Source organism: Rhipicephalus microplus, chromosome 4, assembly GCF_043290135.1.
Source record: "Rhipicephalus microplus isolate Deutch F79 chromosome 4, USDA_Rmic, whole genome shotgun sequence".
In the NCBI taxonomy this organism is placed as follows: domain Eukaryota; kingdom Metazoa; phylum Arthropoda; class Arachnida; order Ixodida; family Ixodidae; genus Rhipicephalus; species Rhipicephalus microplus.
In genome coordinates, this window is record NC_134703.1 from 9,832,351 (window position 1) to 9,855,603 (window position 23,253).

A 23,253-nucleotide genomic window follows, 5' to 3' on the forward strand; every position below is an offset into this window, starting at 1 on the left:
TAAACAACTAATCTTCCCTGCCATAATCTTCCTTATCATAATATTCCTCTTTCTACCAACAATCACGGTATCATATATTCAAATATTCACGCATGGCATTTGTGAGCTACGAGGCTTTTTTTGTCTGTTTTTTCGCATTTCGTATACATAAGTACGCTCTACGAAATAAAATTTTGTTGCTAGTTAGCACTCCCCTTTTGCCCCTTCCTCAGTCCTGTGTTTCAGTTCTTACACGCTGCGATATTTTTAGATATGTAGAAGAGTTGCAAATGTTGATATAACCAGCTTTTTGCATTTGCGCAACGATGACAACTGGAACATGCGTGACATGTCGCCTTAGAAGACGACATTAACGAAGTGCGCGCGGGGCACTGGCGCTGTGGCACGAGCGCGAGCCTGGCGTCGAACGCTGGCCAGGAGTGACTCCAACGCCTGGGCTACGCTTTTGAACTTGTTCACGTTTCCTGTCCTTTAATAAATCGTCTACAGTCACAAGCGGCTGTACAGACGTAACAGTTGGCGACGAGGAAGACTGGATCGACTCATCGGCACTCCACCGACGTCAAGGAAATAACATGGCGACGCCCGACTTCGGTCGGCTACCCGAATTCAGCGGCAGCCCCAGCTCCTGGAGATCCTGGTATGGGAGGCTACAGTTCTTCTTCGAGGCTAACGAGATTACGGACGCATCGAAGAAACGTGCTCATCTGCTAACGCTGTGCGGGGAACAGACTTATGACATCGTCTGCGCCCTCGTTCAACCCAAGCAGCCCAACCAAGTGAGCTACGAGGACATAGTCAAGATGCTCAAGGCTCACTTCGATCCACAACCGTCTGAGGTCTTCTGCAGGGCACGATTCCAGCGACGTGACCAAAAGCACGACGAAACGGTCAGTGATTACGTCACGGCGCTCAAGAAGCTAGCAGCAGATTGCAATTTCGGGACAAGCGCAGACACTGCAGCGAATCCGACAATGCTGCCTATGGACGTCATGCTGCGTGATCGTTTCGTTTGCGGTCTTCGGAACGAGCAGGTCCAGCAACGGCTCTTCGCAGAAAAGGACTTGACGTTCAAGAAAGCTTTCGACCTTGCACTGCGAGCTGAAAACGCCATCGAAGACCAGAAACGCGTGAAAACCGAATTTAAAGAGTTTCACGAATCCTGCATAAGCACATGCAAGATAGACAACCAAGGTCACTCTAGTGCCTCTGCCCAAAAGAAGAAACAACGCTGTTGGCGTTGTAACGCGCTACATAATCCGGACACTTGCAAGTTCCAGACAGTCTCCTGCAACTACTGCAAGAAACGCGGACACATTGAAAAAGCCTGTCTGAAAAAGCGGAAAGAAGCAAAAACGAGCAACAGCATCGAATATCCCCAACAAGGAACTTCGACAGCTGCCTCAGCACCAGTGTCGACTCAGCAGGACTCATCAGACGTGGCCCTTTACGAGCTCAACACCGTAACCAACGCGTTCAGCACACAGAAGGTCATGACTCGGCTACGCGTACATGGCAAGTTCTTGGATTTTGAAGTCGACTCGGGTGCAGCCTGCACACTCATCAGTGAGGTCACGTTCAAAGCTACGTGGACAGATGATCGACCACGGCTTCAGACCGACAACATGCTCCTACGCACATGGTCAGGACAGTCTCTTCGAGTTCTCGGATGTGCAACGGTGATTGTTACGCACGGAAACAAAACCATGACACTACCACTTGTTGTCATCAAGGGAGCAGGTTGTAACCTCCTTGGACGAAACTGGTTTCCTCACCTGGGTATACAGATCACGGGCATCAATGATGTATCCGGCGATGAACTTGTTTCGAAGCTTCTCGACAAGTACCAATCTGTATTCGACGAGGACATATCAGGACACATCGGTCCAGCGGTACAACTAGACCTCGTGGAAGGAGCGAAACCAAAGTTCCTAAAAGCACGGCCGGTTCCTTTCGCGCTCCGGTCAGCTGTAGAAGCAGAATTGGATCGACTGCAAAGTCAAGGCATAATCGAGCCAGCACAGCATTCGGATTGGGCAACGCCTCTCGTACTGGTTCGAAAGAAGAATGGCTCGTTGCGAATATGCGGCGACTACCGTTGCACAGTGAACCAGGTATCAAAGAAGGCAGACTACCCACTTCCCTCAACTGATGAAGTGCTCAGCCACTTGAGGGGAGGCAAGGTCTTCAGCACCCTGGATTTAGCACAAGCGTACCAGCAACTTCACGTGACGCCAGAGACAGCAGAGATATTGACCCTGAACACGCTGAAGGGACTATACAGGGTCAAGAGATTGCCTTTCGGAATTTCTGCAGCCCCAGCCATTTTTCAACGTTTTATGGAGACAATGCTGTCAGGCATCACAGGCGTGTGCGCATACCTAGATGACGTGATCATCAGTGGGAAAGACGCCACGGAACACGCCGAGAGACTGGAAGAAGTGCTGAAGAGGCTACGAAACTACAATCTGCGCCTCGGAAAAAACAAGTGCTGCTTTGCGGTGCGACAAGTTTTCTTTCTGGGACACCGAATCGACGAGACAGGCGTCCACACAAACGAAGAGAAAGTTCGAGCCATAACGGACGCTCCAGCACCAAACTGCAAACAAGCGCTTCAATCATTTCTCGGAATGCTGGCTTTCTACGACAGATTCTTGAAGAACAGGGCAACAGTTGCCAGCTGCCTATACCAGCTTCTTCAGAAGGACGCCACGTGGAGATGGGAGACAAAGCATCAAGAAGCCTTTGACAAGCTTAAGGCATTGCTGCTCAGTCAGACCGTACTGGCACACTACGACGAACAGAAGGAGCTTCTTGTCTCTTGTGATGCTTCACCATATGGCATAGGAGCTGTTCTGTCTCAACGTGATGACCAGAATAGAGAGGCGCCAATCGCTTTTGCATCTCGGACGCTAGGGCCGGCAGAACGCAAATATGCTCAATTGGACAGAGAAGGCCTTGCTGTGGTGTTTGCAGCCCACAAGTTCCACAAGTATATTGCGGGAAGAAAGGTGACTTTCGTCACTGACCACCAACCACTGCTCGGCATACTGGGTCCACAAAAGCCAACGGCTCAAGTCCTTTCTCCACGGATGACCAGATGGTGCATCAAGTTATCGGCGTATGACTACAGCATAATCTACAGGCGTGGCAAGAACCATCAAAACGCGGATGCGTTGAGCCGTTTGCCATTACAAGAACGTCTCGATGAACCCTGGCCTCCAGGTGACGTACTATTGTTCGAAGCGTTATCGAGACCTCCGTTGACTGCTGCCGAGATAGCACGCCTGACACAACAAGACAGCATCATGCAGAGGTTGTACAAGGCAGTGCAGGATGGTACAGTGGAGAAACTCACTGGAGATGAGTTTGCTCCTTACCGACGACGAGCGACCGCACTAGCACTACAGCGCGAGTGCATCACACTTGGATCCCGAGTGATCATACCGAGCTCAGCACGATCCCGTGTTCTGGCACTTCTGCATGCGGGTCACAGAGGCATGGTAGCCATGAAGAAGTGCGCAAGGAGCTACGTATGGTGGCCCGGAATGGACAAGGTGATCGAGGAAACGGTGCGACAGTGCCGTGAATGCCAAGCAACGCAAAAGAGCCCACCCAAAGCTCCTATTCCTACGTGGGACCGTCCCCAGACAGCATGGAACACGGTGCACGTTGACTTCGCGGGGCCACTACTCGGACGCACCTACTTAGTTGTTGTGGACGCATACACAAAGTGGGTGGAAGTCCGGCACGTGACACAAGCAACATCCGCGGCTGTAATCGACGTGCTCCGAAGCCTCTTTGCAACGTTCGGCATTCCCCGAAAGGTCATCTCCGACAACGGAAAAGCATTCATCTCCAACGAGATCAAGCAGTTCTATGCGTCGAACGGCATACAGGCTGCAACCTCACCAGCATATCATCCGGCAACAAACGGCCAGGCAGAACGCTATGTGGCGGAGCTGAAAAGAGCGCTGTTGAAAGATGCAGACAAGTCCATACAGTGCCGACTTGCAAGATTTCTGTATCGGCAGCACACGACAATACACACTACCACAGGTATGACACCGGCGAGAGCGATGTTCGGACGAGAATTGCTCTGCCCTCTCGATCTTCTTAAGCGGGAGACGGATAAGCGAAGTCCTGAGAGCCAGGAGGCATTGCAAAAATCACGCCGCTTCGCTATAGGGGATAGAGTGCTTATCCGGCAGTTTTTGAAAAAGCCAGATTGGATTGAAGGCGAAATACTGCGCCGCGTCGGACCACGATCCTGGCTTGTAAAAAGCGACCAAGGAAAGGTTCGGCGTCACCTCAATCACATGAGGAAAACGAGTCAGACCAGACAAACAACCCAATCGCGGACAGATTGGAGCGCAGCTGACGATCTCTTGGACGCAACGCCAGAAGAGACGCCATCGAGCTCAGCTGCTCAACCGCCTGAATCGCCCGAGATGCAAGATCACACTCCCTCGCAACCGTCGACGTCACAGGCAGTGGCCACTCGGCAACTGCGACCACCAGAGGTTAGGCGACCTCCAGACCGCTATGGAGACTTCGTCTAAGGGAGGAAGAGTGACATGTCGCCTTAGAAGACGACATTAACGAAGTGCGCGCGGGGCACTGGCGCTGTGGCACGAGCGCGAGCCTGGCGTCGAACGCTGGCCAGGAGTGACTCCAACGCCTGGGCTACGCTTTTGAACTTGTTCACGTTTCCTGTCCTTTAATAAATCGTCTACAGTCACAAGCGGCTGTACAGACGTAACAATGCGTATTACCAACGCCAGAAGCTGATATGAAGTGCTTATGCTCGTGAGGATGCTGGCCTTGGACACTGCTACAAAAATCAACTTCAGCGCATGGCGCCTCACCAAAATTGACGGTAACCCGACGTGACGGCTGTGTCAAAGAAGTACATATGTAATGATTATAAAATTGAATAGCCAGCACTGCATCCCTTATATTGACGTGTCACAAAGATTAGCGTCTATTTTAAAACTAGTTCCAAGACTTGGCGTAGCTCTGTGGTAAAATACTTAATTGCCACACAGAATGCTTGGGTTTGATTCCAGCTGGGACTCTGACATTTAGTCTTTGCATTCGTCGGGTCAATGCTACCGATGTGGGGTATTTCATAACGCTCGCGCGTTACAATTACCCATGTGTGTTCTCGTCATTCCTGGGTAGGTACTGAGTGTCAATCACCTTTGGCACATAACCGCATACCAGCGGCACATACCCGCCCGTGGGTATGTGCCACTGTCTAGCGGGAAATGTTTGACGACGTATGCGACGGGATTGTGACATTATTCATGTCTTGGCCAGCGCGTCATATTCGTCAAACCATCTTACCCTCTCATGCTAATTTTGGTCCAGGCCAAGTTAATGGGGTGACCACGAGAGCACCAAACGTAAGCGGCTAGATAGATAGATAGATACGCTCAAAGTCACTGAAGTTCACCAAGAAATGTTTCGCATTTAAAATTACAGCATATCCACGGACTGAATGATGATGAGTGGGGCGAAGCGTCCATCCATTCGTTTGTGCATCCGTCCGTCCGTGCAACTGTGGGTCGATCTATTCGTCCGTTCGTCTAATGAACACTCCAAGTACAACCATCTCGCATCTTTTGATCATATATTGATTATATACAAGTACCATTATCTAGTGGACATCCCAAGAACTAAACGAGAGGTGGCTACTGTGATGATTACACGGACGTTCGTCACTATGTTCGTTGATAGCGGACGAGAAAGGATTAACATGAACTTTTTATTTCATGGCATGGGTGGAACGGCTGACGACGCACGGATACGCTACCGTGTGCAGCGCCGTTTAGTCAGACGTCGCGGCCAGCAGTCAGGGTCGCAACTCCTGAGGTTCAGGGTCAGGCCCCGGCTCACGAGGACCACACCCGGTAGGTCTCGCCCACGAACATGCTCGCGGCCACTGCACCCAGGCAGGAGCCGTTCAGCAGGCCCCGTCCTTGGACCTTGTACAGGCCGACGGACTCGACCTCGACCGGACACACCGGAGCTCGACCTGGCCGACACGTACATGTCCCACGTCCGGCTCAGGAACGCTCCCAGGAACTCGTCCTCTCGAGCGGCGCACCGCTTCCCCTGCATTCCTGGCCTCCACCCTCCAGCTGCGGTGGCGGTGATGCCTGGACCAGCGTGACCTCGGACGTCGTTTCCAAGCTCTTGATCACCGCCCGGGCGTAGCGGTTCCACGTGCGGGTTCTGGCCAGCACAGCACCATCTGTGCCGTGCTGAAATGCTGCTCGCTACAGCTGCGGAGCGGCAGCTCACTCACCGGCGTTCCTCGCCTTGGCCAGGGCACAGCCAGGTCCCCTCGGGTGCACAGCTCGTGAGCTCGCGGCCCACTTCCGAGGCTGGCGCGTCGCTCGGTACGGCTCGGCACCGCTCGGCGTTCCTCGATTCAGCCACAACTCCCCTGGCATCTGAATCCTCGGCCACCCTGAATCCTCGCCCGGCTCCATGGTCCTCCGTACACACGCCCGCGTCTCGCCCGGTGGAACATCTCGCTCGTCCCTTGCCGAAGTGCGACGCTTTGGTGACACCGGCGCTTGATGGCGTGGGTGCGGCTACGGAGCAGTCAACCCGCATGGGAGACGCGATGCTCCATGCGGGGAATGGCCAGCCCGTCCAGCGAAGATCGTGCGCCGAGACGCGATGCTCGACGCAACCGTGACCATTAGCCAGGCCACGTTCATCGCTGTGTCGAACGGCTGACCGTGGAGACGCCTCGCCGAGATCCGCGATGCCCTCGGCAAGGAAGAGAACAGCAGGCAAGGCCGCGCCCCGAGATGCAGTACTCGTGCCGGCAATGCCGCCCAAGCTGGTGGTTGGACGGCAGCAGCGTGGACGGCCGCGTTCCCTGGCCGGAACCTGGCTCGCCTGCGTCCGACGCTTCCGCCCGCTGTCTCCCGTCTGCCGCTGCTTCGGCTCGTCCCCAGCCACAAAGCCCACTGCCACGTGATGGTCGCTCGTGGCCCAATCGTGGCACGCCACCTCTATGGGCCACCACAGGTCATCAGCTGATTCGCTGACACTCGCGCGCACATTACACGCGCCTTTTCCCGCACTTCCGTCGTTGTCGTTTTCTTCACTCATCACAGCTACCTACTGCGTACATCAAGAGCGCAAAACCCACGGCTTGAGTAGCTTCGTTTCTAAAGATTTCTTCCCTGTGGCACATACCCACTCTCTCGGGTATGTGCCACCGGTGGTTAGTAACGATAACGAGAGACGAACGGGTGACGCCATAAGGAGCTTCGCCCCTAAAAGTGCTCTCTCTCGAGCCCGCCAAGTATATGTTTTCCTTTACACCAACCACCCATTTTCTCGCCTTTCCCCGGTGGCGTTATTTCTTTGGCTTGTTTTTTTTTATTGGTTTCCCTTCTTTGCAAACGCTGTCACGTTACTAAGCAGCTGCCCCGTGGAGCCATGTGGCTCCACCAAGGTTTCGGCGAAAAGCGTGGCCAGAGCAATAGGATGCATGTATATGCTGTTATTTGCACATATAAAAAAAGTTCAAAAAGAAAACATGTCTAGAGGAAGACTGCAAGGTTTGTTTGAAACGAATGTATGGCAGTCGAAATTAGTAATAAACATATATTTTCGTAGCCATTCAGCAGGTTGCGAGGGATGAACTGCCAACTGGCGTATAATATGCTTTCATGGTTAAACTATTTTTCGTCTCAATATATTGTATCAGACATCATACAGAGCTTCAGAGTACGTTTTTCAGGACATTGTTATAGGTTAAGTAAGCGTGCATCACTTCATGTTTTATATGAACACCGCCAAGCATTTCCTGTAGGAGAGTTGCGAAAATACAAATTTGATGAATTGTTTAAGCTTGCTCGCCGGAATATTTCACGTACTACGCTTTATATGCTCGTTCTGATTATTATAATATTCTTATTTTGTAACTTTCATGCTATTACAAGTGCACAATTGTAGTGTAAGATTTCCGTGTTTTGCCTTGAACAGCTAGCAGTGTTCCTAAATATTATTTTTTTGATAATTTATCCCTTCTTCAGCCTATGTAATGCTTCTTTCTTGGTGATTTGTGTAAAATGGTGCGATACAACATGCCCCCCCCCCTTCCCTAATGTGATCACCACTTACCTTTGTGATTTAATGAAATAAAATGTTTAATTTAAAGCTTTTCAATTTGTAATGTGACAATTTTTCACCTTCAGCACAGTGATTTCAGAGAATTTTTTCAAACGAATGCACTATTATATTGTTACGGTGAGAATTGTTTTCCACAGCACAAGCATATGATTCTTCGAAAAACCGCTTTGCAAAAATACCCGGGAAACATAGGAAATTTTTTCACTCCAGAGAGGGAAAAAGTGGCTCCGCAGGTTGGCAGCACTGTTAAGGCACATCCGCGGACAAAACCTGATGTCTTTAAGGGGCTGTGTTTGTAAACATTAAGGAACAATTAAATGGATTATCAAACCCACCATCCTGTGTGGGGCGGCTCTTTTGTTCGCTGGAAAACGGCAGCGTTGGGACGCGCTGTTCTATTATTTAGGCATATCATTCCTAAAGTGGCCCTCCAACACTATTTTAGCACCTATTTTTTATTTGTGCTTTGCGTAGACCAATAGCTGGGGATAGTTTAAGCATAGGTCTAAGCACCGATATCAAATGATTTAGTATTTTAATCACGCGATAAAGTCACTACATCGCGGCTGACCGCATCACTGCGTAGTGGCCTTCGCCAGAACTTTGCGGGCGGAAATGACGCCGGAAGGTTGCCGCCATATGATTGGATAAATGCAACGTAAGAAGTGATGGTAGTGTAAGATCCTATCTGAGGTAACTAATGTGTCATGTTTTTCTTCTCTGTGCTTTTTCATCGAACCCTAAACAGATGCGGCCACAACAAAAAAGATCACTTCGACGACATAGCACCACAGAGACGCTGGCTGCCATTTCACCACTGGATTTTTGGCTTGCGCGGGTCGGATGTCAATCCCTCTTTTTCTTCCCTCTACTTGCTTTTAGGAGCTTGCGAGCTGTCTCACCACGTGCGCTGTTGGGAAGACGTTGAATTCACAACTCGAACGTCTAGGGCGGGGCTTTCGCACCGGCAGTTTCGGCTACGTCACGCGTCACGTGTGCACCAGTACTTTTTTTCCTGTTTTTGTCGGACTAGGCAGCTCTGTGCAAACCACAGTGAAAAACCCCTGTTCTGTGGAAAAATTGCACAGGACCGATGCGTCATCCCGCGTCTGACATGGTGTGGAATTTATCGCATTGCCCTTTTGCCAGTTATGGTCTATCCTAAAGGTCCCTGCGATCAATGTGAAGGAACCACATCTAGATAGGATGAAGGGAGCTTGGTGTTCGGCAAGTTTTCACGCTCGACTGTTTCTATGAACAACTGGTTCTCGTCGGTGCAGATTTCGGAGTATTGATTGTTTATTTTGCTGAAGCTGAAAAACTCACCCAGCCGCAGCAGTGGAAACAAATAAAATGGCTTGACTAAAACTAAATAGAATTGAAGGAGATTAGCAAAATATAAAAAAAAGATGTCATTCGAAATGATAGTTTGTCGGCATTGCTCTTGATCTATTTTCTATGGTTAATCCTGCCGTAGACTGCTTTATGCTTGCGCTAGGCAAGAAAGGCATTGCAAAACAGTGCTGCAATCTTGCAAAATGGGGTTCTATTTTCAGAATGCGATTGAACAGGTGTTGAAGCCTTAATTCTACTCATTGCTGCGCTCACCGACTATGTGCAGTAATTGATCGATTATGGGGTTTAACGCGCCGAAACTACACATGTTATGAGGCGTGCGTTGTCGTGGAGGGCTCCGGATTAATTTTGCCCAACTGGAGATTGTTATCGTGCGCCGAAATCTCGAACACACTGGCATTTTTACTTTTCGCCTCCATCAGAAAACCGGCCGCCGCGGCCGGAAATCTAATGCTTGTCCTTGGAAACTTATGTGCAGCAATCTACATAACATGGAAACTACATTTTCACCTCTCAATGCACCTCTACATAAAAAAAAAAATCTCTCAGATGCGCTTCTTGAAGCTTAGCGCCTGCTACGTTGCTCGCCGCTTTCAACTGCAGTATCCCCACATATTTCTGCTTGCACCAGTCTGTGTTCTTGTGGGGACTAAAAGTTGAAAGAATAGACAAGTCACATCTATGTTCGGCCGGATCACCAGTCTATGTTCTTATTGGGACTAAAAGCAATAGGAATGGACAAGTCACACCTATGTTTTGCCGGATGTGAAACTAGATAAAAGCGAGGGATGGTATGTTAGAGAAATCGCTGAAATTTGTGCCGGGCTAGTGCTGAATACAATTGACGTCAGCACCAATGCTGCCAACTGCTGTGTTTCGCAAACAAAAAGACGGCATAATTGCAGCCCAACTGACATTTATTTACATGACACACATTCTCCTGCATACATATTCTATTTCTTGTCATGGAGTTTCCAAGTGTGCTGGATTTTCAGGATAAAGTTGACTGAGCTCGATAAAACTATTCACACAAGAACGTTATTTAACAATAAACCAAATACATAAATCATTGCACTGGAACAATATTCTCACACAAAGGAGAGCTTACCAATAAGCCAAAAGAAAAACAAATACATAAAATATTGTACTGGAACAATATCTCAAAGGAGAACCTAACAATACACCAAATGCACAATATATTGCACTGGAACAATATTCTGAAACAAAAAAGAGCAATCGTGCAAATGCAATAAACTGACAAGGACGAAAAGAAAAAAAATGTCTACATTCGCAAAAAACAAATATACTTTGTTGCTTATTGCACTGCACTATGAAAACAATAATGCAGGCACATTTAATAGAATACATGAACATGTGGTCATTAATAATTATAGAAGTCACGAAATTTTATGGCAGTCAAGGAATATTGCGAAACCAAGGACAGCGATAGCACAAGTGCAGTAAATTAAGATACGCAAGAAAAGTACTATGTGTATACAAACAAAAACATCTGTAGCGAAGCCTCTGAACACGGAAGTGAGTCGAACTCTCAAGTGCTTTCTAGTGGGTCTACCCAAAAAGGACGCCGCTCGCGCGGAGAGTCCGTGCTTGGCCGTTACAGTCGCCATTGTGTATGCTCGCTGTGTGCTAGCTAGTTCACTATAGTGCTAGCTAATAAACGCCTTAACAAATTGGTGGAGGTGCCGGGGTTTTTGGCGAGCAGCATCATGAAGCCATCATCGTCAATGCCTTTCATGAAGTTTCGGATCTTGTCAGACTCGGACATAATGTGATTGGATTTGTTGCGTAAGTCCAGGACGTCTTCAATATAGCTGGTAAATGACTCACCAGCCTCCTGAGCGCGTTCACGTAAGCGCTGCTCGGCTTGCAGCTTGCGAACAGCAGGGCGGCCGAAAACGTTGATGACAGCGGTCTTAAAATTGGACCAGGTTTCAAAATAGGACGCTGTGGTTGTTGTACCACAAACTGGCAACGCCCGCAAGGTAGAACACCAAGTTGGTCAGCTTGCCGTCCTCGTCCCATTTGTTGGGGACGCTCATACGCTCGTAAATGGCAAGCCAGTCCTCCACGTCAGTGCCATCGGCGCCCGTGAAGATGGGCGGATCGCGGATCCTGGGGACACCGGGACAAGGGGGTGGCATGGGAGGAGGTGTTTGCTGAGAGGCGTCATGGGACATGGTAGATGGCAGGGTACGTGATCGTAGCTCCAAGGGCATCGAAGGGGATCGCAGCACTCTGCGACATTTGCGGTACAATAGCGCTTGGACATAAATACCTTTGAAAATTCTGATTTTTTTCGCCATTCTATTGAATCCAACAATCTTGGCTCAAGCTACCTTCTCAGAACTTAGCCACGCCGTCTTCGCATTGGCAGAGGCTTTAAGGACGAACAACCTTTTGTTGGGGAGCCCCTAACTTGCAGGCCAGAACACTGTGGCACAGCCTTTTCCATAACACTAAAACTGGACTCAAGGAAACTTTTTGCACTATGCAATGCTTGAACATCATCACAGTAATGAAGAACTGAGTGCCATTTTTACCACTGTGCAATAATTTACTTACGCAGAGTCGAGACACCTGCATGCGTTACATTTGTTTGTGTAATTGCAGGCTCGGAAAGCTCTTCTACAGAGATGACATCATTGTCGCTATGTTCAATATGTGGATCCATATCTGAAGTGTTCAATGTCACCTGCGGCCGCTCAAGGTACCCTTGCGGCAAGGAAAGAAAGGACCACCCTTCAATGTGGTCTAAAACAGCACAGAAGTGCTTGCACGGATATTTGCTCTTTGTAAAATCAAAGCAAGTGCACTATGGTTTGTTGAAATCAACTGTGTGTTTTTCCTCAGTGTTCTTTTCAGAGCAAACAGCTAATGTACCTTTAACGCCAAGCTCCTCTATGTCGTCAAGTGTATATCCAACTGCATTCATATGCCGTCTCAACATGTGCTTGACAAAACTGTGGGGCCTGCCATGTAGATATGTGGAAACATTTTCATTCTACTGTCTATACAGTGCCGACTGTTTCATTGTTACTTGATGATATCTTTTTTCATTCTGAGGTAGATAGCTAAACACAAGAACACTTACCAGAAAAGCGAGTGATCGTTTCCCACTAGCACTCTTAGTGTGTTGTACTTTCGGCACTTTGTTTTGAGGCTCTATGTCATTGTTGGTGCTCAAAACTACATCAAAACCTAGACGGTAGTAAGCCACCCAGAGCTCTTTGACAGGCAGCCACACAGTTTCAAAATAGTTCTGAAGCTTTTCATTCTTCCACTGGACAGAACTGAGAAGATTCTCTTTAGTCTTTTCAAAGCTCTCCTCACTTTGAGAGTTGGCAATCTGCTTCATCCCATGCAGGAGGACTCTTGGATGTTCGACATTATTCTCTTTTCGACGAAGCCACCTATTCCAGGCTTGAAGTCTGTGAAAGTCACATAAATATGTGTGACTGCTGGGAAATGCCTCTCGAATTGCACTTATTTCAGCTTGACTGAAATATGCCATGAAGTACTGAGGACAAATGCTAGACGACCATTCTTTAAAAATTTTCAAGGCCTCTGCAATACAATTTGCTGTTTCAAACTGTACAATGAACACTCCAACCGTCGTGTACCCCACTGGAGTTTTCACAACCAGCAAAAACAAAGGTAGAGCATAGTCACTCGTTTTATGTGTCGCATCTAGACAGACAACGGAAGCACCATATTTGGCAAAGATCTCTTTCATAAATTTTGTTTGAAAACAAAAAAGAAGCGTCTGTTCGCACTCACTGGCCACCATCTCCTCTACATTGTTATTGATTACACTAGCTTCTGCACAGCCTCCTGCTGCATATGGCCGATAAAACGTCTGTGCCTCTGGTTGCGCTGTTCTAAGCCGCTCGATTAGAACAGCCGTATTTTCTTGGTCAATCGTGCTGAACCTGTTTTTCTTAAGTGCAGCCTGCACATGATTGTTGATGTCTGCATGAGTTGGGAAGTATGCCCTGCTACTACAATTTAGCTTATCTTTTTAGGCAAAAGGTACGTCGTGTACATAGTACCGGATACATTTATCTATGTGAGACACAGATGTGATGCCCTCTCTCACAAGGTCGTGGGTGCGCAGGACAACATATTTGTCAACAGTTTGACTAAATGCTTCAATTTCACCAGATGCATGGCTCGTGTGTGCACAGAAGTAAGAAATCGCGACATATACCCTTTTCTCAAAAGCAATATCGCGCTCACACTGAAGAGCTTTACCCAGTTCCTTCGCTTTGCAGGCCTTGAAGCTGTTTTTCTTTATCCGACTGCAGGGCTGGGGCAACTCAACCTACGAAAAAGTTTCTGAATTTCAAATACAGATCTGCCACATCTGAAATTAGAGAGATAACCATGCCAGCTTATATAAAAGTGAATTTCCACTGTACAAAAAGTATAATTCCCTACCTTGTGTTCCGGGTACAGTTCTATGTACTTCAAGTGCATTGTGATTTTACAGCCTTTATTTTTTGTGCCCTGTAGCTGTAGCCTCTTCTTTTTGATGCCTTCTCAGTCTGCAGCTGGTTCATCCTGCAAAACGTAAACAAAATAAGTTTTGGTAGTGGGGGTCCAAAGGCGTATGTTTGAGTTATATTTTTTATTCACCTATTTATGGTGAACACTAAACACTGGGGCAATAGAAGCCATGGTGGCGCTCTTCTTCATTAGCATGCTTCCAGTTTTCACCTTCTACTTGACTGCCAGATATTCACGACTGGTTACATAGGCAATTAATGTCGATCAAAGCCAAGAAATAACAGGAGACCTAATTATCAAATTTCTCATTTTTTGTATTTCAAGCTACATACCTGGTGCTGGGCATTCGACTTCTTCTAATACTCGTCCCCAAAGATGCATCGCTTCATTGCGTCTCCCGTCACCCGGAAGGGCACTAGGTCTAAATAAATTGGAACACCGGCGTTTGCGCTGTTGAACACAATGTTGCCTGCGAAGAAAAAACACACATGAGCACGCACTTCCTTTTGTTAAATACTACACTGTGAGCAGCCCCCCGCGCTTCACTTCTTCTAGCTATTAAACCCCATTATGAGCGTCCGCTGCACGGTTAGTGTTATTCCGGTTTCACGCACGAGTCAACGGCGGTACACTTTTCTCTGAACAAAACAAGTATCGATGTAATGCTAGATCAAAGGTCAAAGGACCTTTGATCTAGCATTACATCGATACTTGTTTTGTTCAGAGAAAAGTGTCAAATTCCTTTGTTCTTGCAGCATGATGAAAACTCGCGCCATCCTCAAGCACAGTGAGCCGAGCTGCGGACACTGAAACGGCCTCCAGGCTATAATACTTCTATTACTCGGGGATTTAAAACCCCACCCTCAAAACGCCTCCACAATCGAAATTCTGGATAATCTTAACAACAACTGAAGTCTTTAAAAGGCATAAATTTAAGCGCGTTCGTAAATCACACACTGCGCAGACTAAACGATGTCAGAAAGAAGAGACAATGAGGTCCTACATTTTACGCATTCATATCATAAGTGAGATAAGGACGAAAGAAAATCAAGTAAAATGAGATTAAATCACACCGTAGCAGCGATTGGCCCGAATTTCTATGATGTGACAGCTGTGAGAGCAGTATGTATCACCGCCTTCACCGATGTTCGCTCACCTGGTTTCCTTCGAGACGAACGCACAGAATATTTTACGTTGGCAGCAGCGAGAGATCTTTCCATTTGTTTGACGTCGTCTTCCGTCGTTAGGTACCCAGACCAAACACCGTCTTGAAGTTTCGATTCCTGCAGGTGCCTCCTAAGGATAGGCACCTGAACATCAGTGACGTCGCTGATTGCTTCGATAAGACTTTGTTCATTGCATCGAGACAACGCATCGAGTGTTCCAACACACGTGAATACATGGCTGGACTCAACGGTGATCCACAGAACAGGGAGTGAACTAATCCCGCCACCACGCCAACCACGCGCTCCTCTCACGCGCCGTGCTTGCCGGCCGCACACGTGACGCGTGACGTATACGAAGCTGCTGGTCCACAAGCCCCGCCCTAGACGTCCGAGTTGTGAATACGTCTCCCGCGCTGTTGAAGGGGTGCAGTGCACTATTGTTGTTCGCCGGGCAGCTCAGCGAACAACGCGCGAAGGGTCAACAGTAGTTCACAGTCCTGGTCGTTCCACAAGTTCCTTTCTCAGTATAGCAAGGCGGAGTGATTCGGAATGTTGTAAAAAACAGCACAGAATACCTCGCTTTGACACAGTAGCTCCCGCTCACGTTCTTATGAAGCCAGGCGTCAGGCACAAAGTCTACGTTATTTTGAAAAAAAAAAATCAACAACGGAGTGCCAGCTTTCCCTACGTAGGCGCTTTCAGCTTATTTGATTGGGACAGCCTTCCGACATCATGAGCGAGTGAAATATAGTCAAGTGACTCCGCGAAAATCGAGTTGATGGTCGGCATTTTTTCTTATATTTTGAATTCTGTAAGTCCAATAACTTCAGACAGCGTGTCGGTATCAATGCCGTTTCCACTGCATTAGTCTGTCTGTACTTCAGTCTACACAACCCACGAATAAAACATTGGCAGTTGAATAGTGTTGGAGGGCCCCTGTAAACCCAGTTTATACTAGAAATAAGTCATAAGATATTTACAACTGATTCGCCCGCGCGGAAAGATGCGAAGAACTGCATCAGCAGCGCTTACTTATTGAGCCTCCGAATGAGAGGTTTGAGCGTTTGAAAATCCGGTCGCTCTGCTGGGTCTTCGGCCCAGCACTTGCAAATCATCTGAGCCAGCTCCTCGCTGCAGCAGTCCTCTTCGAGGAGAGGACGGAACGGAACTTTGTGGCCCAACTGCACGTTGGACACAATCTCTGCGAAAGGCATATAGAAAAAAAAAAACACTTAGCAAGCTTATAGCAGGCTGGCTTCTCGCAGCAAAGTTCAAAAGGCAATAGTGGTTCTTGCACATAGAAATGGTGTGTGTTCAATGTGTCCAAGTTAATCTGGAAGATTTTTCAAGACTGAAATCTCGTCCACGACGTTGACACGAGTGCCTGACTGATGACATCACCATATGGCATCACCAAAACTTTGTGACGTCATCATGAAGTCACCGTGGAGTCTCCCGGAAACAGACGTCTCGTGGTGACGCCTAATTTCCGGGCCGGTATCGAAACCACGTTGAGTGCCGAAGGACATAAAAGGGTGGCATCAAGACAATTGGCTGAAAAAACAAACAAACAACGATATGCTCCAAGCCTTGGAATCGTCTTTGCCAAACGCATAAGCGACACGTGACCTCTCCATTAGATGCGAAGCATTTTTAGTCAAACACAATCCAGTGCAGCGTTAATCCACCCTTACAGCGAATGCACGTCCTTCTCTCTCTCACCTCTCCTACGCACTCTTCCCCCTGTCTCTTCTAGACATCCCTTCAAGCGGCGTTAACGCCCTCTTTGCGCATGTACGTCCCTCACCTCCATCTTTTAGGGGCGAAGCTCCTTATAGCGGCACCCGTTCGTCCCCCGTAGTATGTAACAAGTATAACATTTTGACCTCCAAGGAGGTGCCGGTGAGAGACTTCTTCTGTGCGTTGTTGAACAATAAAAAATAGTGCTCAATGTACACGTCAATGGCTGCTAATGGGGAATGAGAGACAGGAGCATTCGGCTTTTAGTTACCGCGCAGGCTGCAATCACCATTAGACGCCATTGGCATGTACATTGAGCACTATCTGACAAGAAAGGGTTGCTACGTTATACTCGCTGGGTGTAACCTCCTTAGCTTTAGAAAGGTTTAGCGAGCGTTGAGCCGCGGTGCCACGCATACAATGAACTTGTATATACCATAAATGAACTCGAGGTAATTAAAAATGGGAAGTAGATACGAAGCGCAAGCTGTAACAAAGTAAAAGCCGTATTCTCCGCCTCTCATTTCCCATTAGCAGCCATTAGCATTTACATTGAGCACTATCTGACTGAAAACGTTTGCTACGTCATACTCGCTGGGCGTAACCTCCTTGGTTTTCGAAAGGTTTAGCGAGCGTTCGGCCACAGTGCCATGAATACAGTGAACTAGTATATACCATGAACTCGAGTTGGTTAAAGGTGGGAAGTGGACCCGAAGCGTAAGCCGTAAAAAAGTGTGCGTGTGCCACCTCTCGTTTAGTCCTTGGAATGTCCGCTGGATGGCGGTGCTTCTATATGGGGAATATATGATGAAAAGATGCGAGATGGTGGTACTTGGAGTGTTGAATAGATGGACGAACGGACACATAGACAGATGCATGGATGGACGCATGAACGGACGCTGCATGGACGAACGCCGGGACGGACGCACGAACAGACGCACGCACGGACGGGCTGATGGACGCATGGACGGTCACACTGACGGACGCATGGACGGACGGAAGCAAGAACGAATGGACGGACGAATTCTTCGCCCCACTCTCCATCATTCACTCCGTGGATATGCTGCCATTTTGTTTTAGATGCGGAGCATCTAATACTCGAGGCTTGTAGTGCGGCGCCGTCCGCAAGCTTCCTCCTCCTTCTTCCACCATCTGTGCATCCCTTCCTCCTCTACACACCGCGCGCGCTTCACTCCTCCACCATCTGTGCACCCTTCCTCCTCTACACACCGCGTGCGCTTCTCCTTTTCACGAACATTCGCTAGCTGTATAATGTTGCACGCATGCGCCATCACGCTTCGAGAACATCGGCAGCTGACGCGCGCGCATGCGCCGTTGCGCTTCTCCCCCTTCTCGAACATTCGACAGCTGACAGTGCATGCGCCGTCGCGCTGTATATATACTCAAGGTCGGTGCTCGCTCGCTCAGTTGCCGCTCGTCGGTTGGTTTGTACGGCGCGTCGACGTCCGAGGTCGCAATGATCGACGTCCCTTCGACCAGCGCCGGCCAAAGTGTTGGCGGAACCGCAACCAAGTCGTCGTCCAACCCTTTCGCATACGTGTCGTACGTGTTCACTCATTTAACACCCCTGCTACAACCACGTTAACCAATTTAGCCATCGACCCAAGTAAGTCGCACTTTAACACCCCGTTAACCAATTATATGCTCCGCATCCTCCTCAGTGTTCCCCCGAGGGAAGCTGCGGGCAATTTTTTTTCATAGGCTCACTTCGCTTTCACCTCGCAACGCGGACGCAGGCAGGGTCTGCTAGCAAGTTTTTTATTGAAAAAAATCGCACCATGCCACGGTGTTAATGATGACTGGTTGGGCAAAGCGTTCGTCAGTACATCCGTACTTACATACGCCCATTCGTTCTTGCTTCCGTCCGTCCATCCGTGTGACCGTTGGTGCGTCAGTCCATACGTGCGTCCGTCCATGCGTCTGTCCGTTCATCCGTTTGTCACGCAGGTCCCGTTAATTAGGGAGGCAATCGCCGGGCTAATTCCAAGGGCCGACGCGACGTATCGGCCCCCCGAACCGCACCACGAAAGCGTGGACAATTTAGAAGTGGTCCTTTTTGGCGCGCCAGCGGACGCCGGCTGTGGCCCGAAGAACAAGTCAGAGCCGAGAATTGATAAACAAAACAGAAATATATTCTCAATAATGGCAGATCAAAAACAATACACCAGTATGCACACTCCACAATAGTTGAATACAATATGTCACACACCAAACAACGTACTACACAGTACAATCAGCCACACTCGAAACAACGGACACAGACAACAATACACACTACAATGCAGTCGCATGCATTGAACAACCAAGACACTTAAAGACTAAAGAGATGGAAAACCTATTCAGTCCAAAGTTCTTGGAACCAAAGTTTAGATGATACTCTTCCGAGAATCACTCACTCAAAGTCCAGCGTTGTTGTCGTTCCGCGGCCCCTGAAGTTTCTCTTCCAGGAAACCTCGCCGAAGTTTCTCTTCCAGGAAACCTCGCGTCTTCAATTGGCCACTCTCCAAGCTTCAAACTTCTTCGCCGGAAACACGTCGGCTTCACACACGCAGCTGTTACCACGCGTCTTCGCTCGATAGCGGTAAACACACACTCTTGCCTGTAGCTCGAGTCATCGCCCCTCAGGTGGAAATCCTCTTCTTCTCCTGCTTTGTCTCTACGGACAAAACCTTCGCCGACTACACGGCGGAACACCTACGCGCTCTGCCGCTAACTTCGGTCTTCTCCTCCTCTTTCGTCTCGACTGCTCGATTAAATACCTTCCGCGCGAGATTCCAGAAAGTTCTCATCATTTTGTCGGCGCGATGCGCAGCGAAGGCTGGGGGAAAGGTCGAGACGATACGAGGGCTGTCCGCGACGTATGACTCAACCCGGCGTCACCACGCCTCTTTCCATTTAGAAAGTTCGAGTGCTTGCTTGGCTGCCGTTGTGGGGTGAGGAGGTTTGTCGGCGAGCCCACGCTTCCGAGGGAGAGAGTCGCGCACCCGGGAGTCTTTGAATGTTTGTTTTCTTTTCTCCTTTTTTTTATCGTTGACCTCGAGGCGTCACTCCGGCGTTTCGACGAGAGAATTTGGCGGCGCGCCCTTTTTGAGCACTCGTTTTGTGACACTGCCCCCCACTTTAAGAATATTATCTCATAATATTCAAAACCACACAAACGAGCGCGAACATCACCACACACTCTCACAGACTGTAACACAATTCGTCGCTCATGACACTTCACATTCACAGTAGATCACTCAATACAATTGTACATTGTAATTCAATTCCACAACACAAGAAATATAGCCCAGGTACATGAATGCAACACTCCATCACATATTTCAAACAATACAAATGTACAAAGTTCTCCCATTACAACAATTACACAATACTATACATCACATCACCGTAACAAACATTTTGGCCCGCTCGACATACAGTTGTGACACAGGACAACAACCACATTAACTTAACATATAGCACTGTCAAACACATTCCGGTTCGACCCCAGCACTTATCCTGTGTATTTCGAGCTGCGCTTGCGTCTTTTCTTGTGGTGCTCGCTCGATCTCTTCCTATTGTTTTTGCTCGTTTTGTTCCGGCGAGCCCGTTCCAACGACGGTATCTGAGGCAGCGTCTCAGCCATCGTTGTCACTTCCGACACTGCTAACGCGTCATGACGCTCAACCGATCCTGCCCGGTTATTCACCCGATTGTTCACGTCCCGACATTTGGCCTGGCTGGCCAACTCCGTCACCTTTACACTGTCGGTCGGTTGAGGTCGTGCCGACGTAAGTCCAGCTGCTCGGCCCGTGAAATCATTCAACACGATCATCTTCTCATTTACTGTCTCTTGCGCCGCGGCTTCACCTTGGGCTCTAGTGAGATCCGTCACGGGCTGCTCCTCCACTGTATCTTGCGGTCGCTGGGTTGGCGAGGGCTCTATCTTAGGGTCTTCTCCCAAACATTCCGGATCATTCGGTCCTCGCGCCCCGTCGATGTTTCCGATGACAAGGTCGTACAGGGGGTTCGTCATGCATAAAGCAGTAACCTTCCCGCTGAAGTACGAGGTTTCAACCTCAATTTCTGCTTCGGGAAGCATCCGAACCGTACGGTCAATTAGGCAAACTGGTTTCGTTTTGCCTGTTAACTCACTTTCCCGTGCCAAATTTCTCCACACGATAACAGTGGAGCTGCCGGTATCTCTTAACACCGTAATCTTTTTGTCCGCAACTTTTTCAGGCAGCGTTGGCATTCCCTTCGAAACACCGGTTGGCTGTTTTGCCATTACAACACCCACAATAGGAATTTTCTCCCCATTTTCAACTCTACGAATCCATCTGTGACGGCATTATTACCGGATTTCGGTGCCGCTTGCACACAGGATACCTGGTGAGTTTGACTCGCTCCGTTTCGACATGCGTCTGCTTTGTGCCCAGTCTGACCACACTTAAAACATTTTACTACCGTAGAACTCGTAAAGATCGTTCGACAGTTTTTCGCGCGATGACCCACTCGGTTACACAGAAAACATCGCGGAATGCTCTCTGGTGCACGCTTCTTTTCTTCGGGAGCCAATTTCTTCGAATCTTCGGGACAATCCTTCTTGACCTTGGCCAAAATAGTGCCACCTTGCGCTTCCAAGAATTGATCAGCCAATTCAAGCATGTCTTCAAGTGAGTCAGCCTTCCTCTTTTTCAAGTACAGCGACAGGCTTGGGTGGCAACTAGTAAGAAATTGTTCTCTAATTAGGAGCTCTCTAAGCTCATCATACTCCTTCGCTCTCCCTGAAAGTTCAATCCATCTGTCGAAATAATGGCAAAGTCGGGCGGCATACTGCGTAGCCGTCTCCCCATCAGCTGGCTTGCCTGTCCGAAATCTGTCCCGAAATCCTTCCACAGTAAATCTAAATCGCTTCAGCAAAGCAGTTTTCACCTTTGCATAGTTGGCTGCATCGGTCGGCGTCAGCCTACCATACACACTGAGCGCTTCACCACTCAAGCAAGTACTCAAAGCAGTTGCCCATTGATGATCCGGCCAATTCTGGCTCCTCGCAATCGTCTCAAATCGGTGAAGGTACGCGTCAAGGTCGTCCTTCCTTTCATCAAACGCTACGAGCAGCTTACTTGGGTTCAAGCGGAAGCCGTGATCCTCCCGTTCGCTGCTTTCAACTCTCGCTTGGACCGGAGTTTCACTTCGCTGTTGCAAACGGAGCCGCTCGAGTTCCATCTCGTGCTGTCACTGCAGTTCCCTTTCCTCTCTTTCTTCTTTCGCCCTCTCAGCTGCCAGTCTTTCTCTCTCTAGCTCCAACTTCAATTGCTGCTCTCTTTCTTCTCTCGCCCTTTCGGCTGCCAACTTTTCTCTCTCCAGCTCCAACTTCAAATGCTGCTCTCTTTCTTCCTTCAGCTGTCGCTCTTTTGCCTCTCTTTCTTCTTTCAGCTGTCGCTCCTTTGCTTCTCTTTCTTCTCTCCCCCTTTCAGCAGCCAGCCTTTCTCTCTCCAACTCAGCTGCTTTTTCTTCCTTGGCCCTCTCAGCTGCCAACCTTTCTCTCTCCACCACCTCTTTCTCCTTCTGGCTTACCCATTTCCGTAGTGCGGCGCCAGAAAGACCCATCTTCTCACCAAGAGCTACTAACTTTTCGAGATCCATTGTGTCTCGCAAATGAAGTCTTGCCGCGTGCAAAAAGTATCTGCCTAAATCAGCCTATCGGAACACTCCACTGCACTCGTTAACGAGAACACTGAACAACACACAAAATCGTTCCGATAGCACTATCAACACTCGAGGCTCTTTCTCACTACTTTGGACACACTGTGCACCAAAAGGTCCTGTCGCGGACGCCAGATTAATTGTCACGCAGGTCCCGTTAATTAGGGAGGCGATCGCCGGGCTAATTCCAAGGGCCGAAGTATCGGCCCCCCGAACCGCACCACGAAAGCGTGGACAATTTAGAAGTGGTCCTTTTTGGCGCGCCAGCGGACGCCGGCTGTGGCGCAAAGAACAAGTCAGAGCCGAGAGTTGATAAACAAAACAGAATTATATTCTCAATAATGGCAGATCAAAAACAATACACCAGTATGCACACTCCACAATAGTTGAATACAATTGTCACACACCAAACAACGTACTACACAGTACAATCAGCCACCCTCGAAACAACGGACACAGACAACAATACCCACTACAATGCAGTCGCATGCATTGAAGAACCAAGACACTTAAAGACTAAAGAGATAGAAAACCTATTCAGTCCAAAGTTCTAGGAACAAAAGTCTAGATGATACTCTTCCGAGAATCA

The 23,253-nt window shown here is 48.7% G+C and overlaps 1 protein-coding gene across 1 annotated transcript in view; it reads right to left on the reverse strand.

The window, feature by feature from the left end:
• LOC119171524 (atrial natriuretic peptide receptor 1-like) overlaps positions 1–23,253 on the reverse strand; it is a 642,832-nt gene that overhangs the window by 247,835 nt on the left and 371,744 nt on the right. Inside the window, exon 15 of the mRNA XM_075892142.1 lies at positions 16,245–16,413. Within this exon, the coding sequence (XP_075748257.1) occupies positions 16,245–16,413 (169 nt within the window). The remainder of the gene's footprint in view (positions 1–16,244; positions 16,414–23,253) is intronic.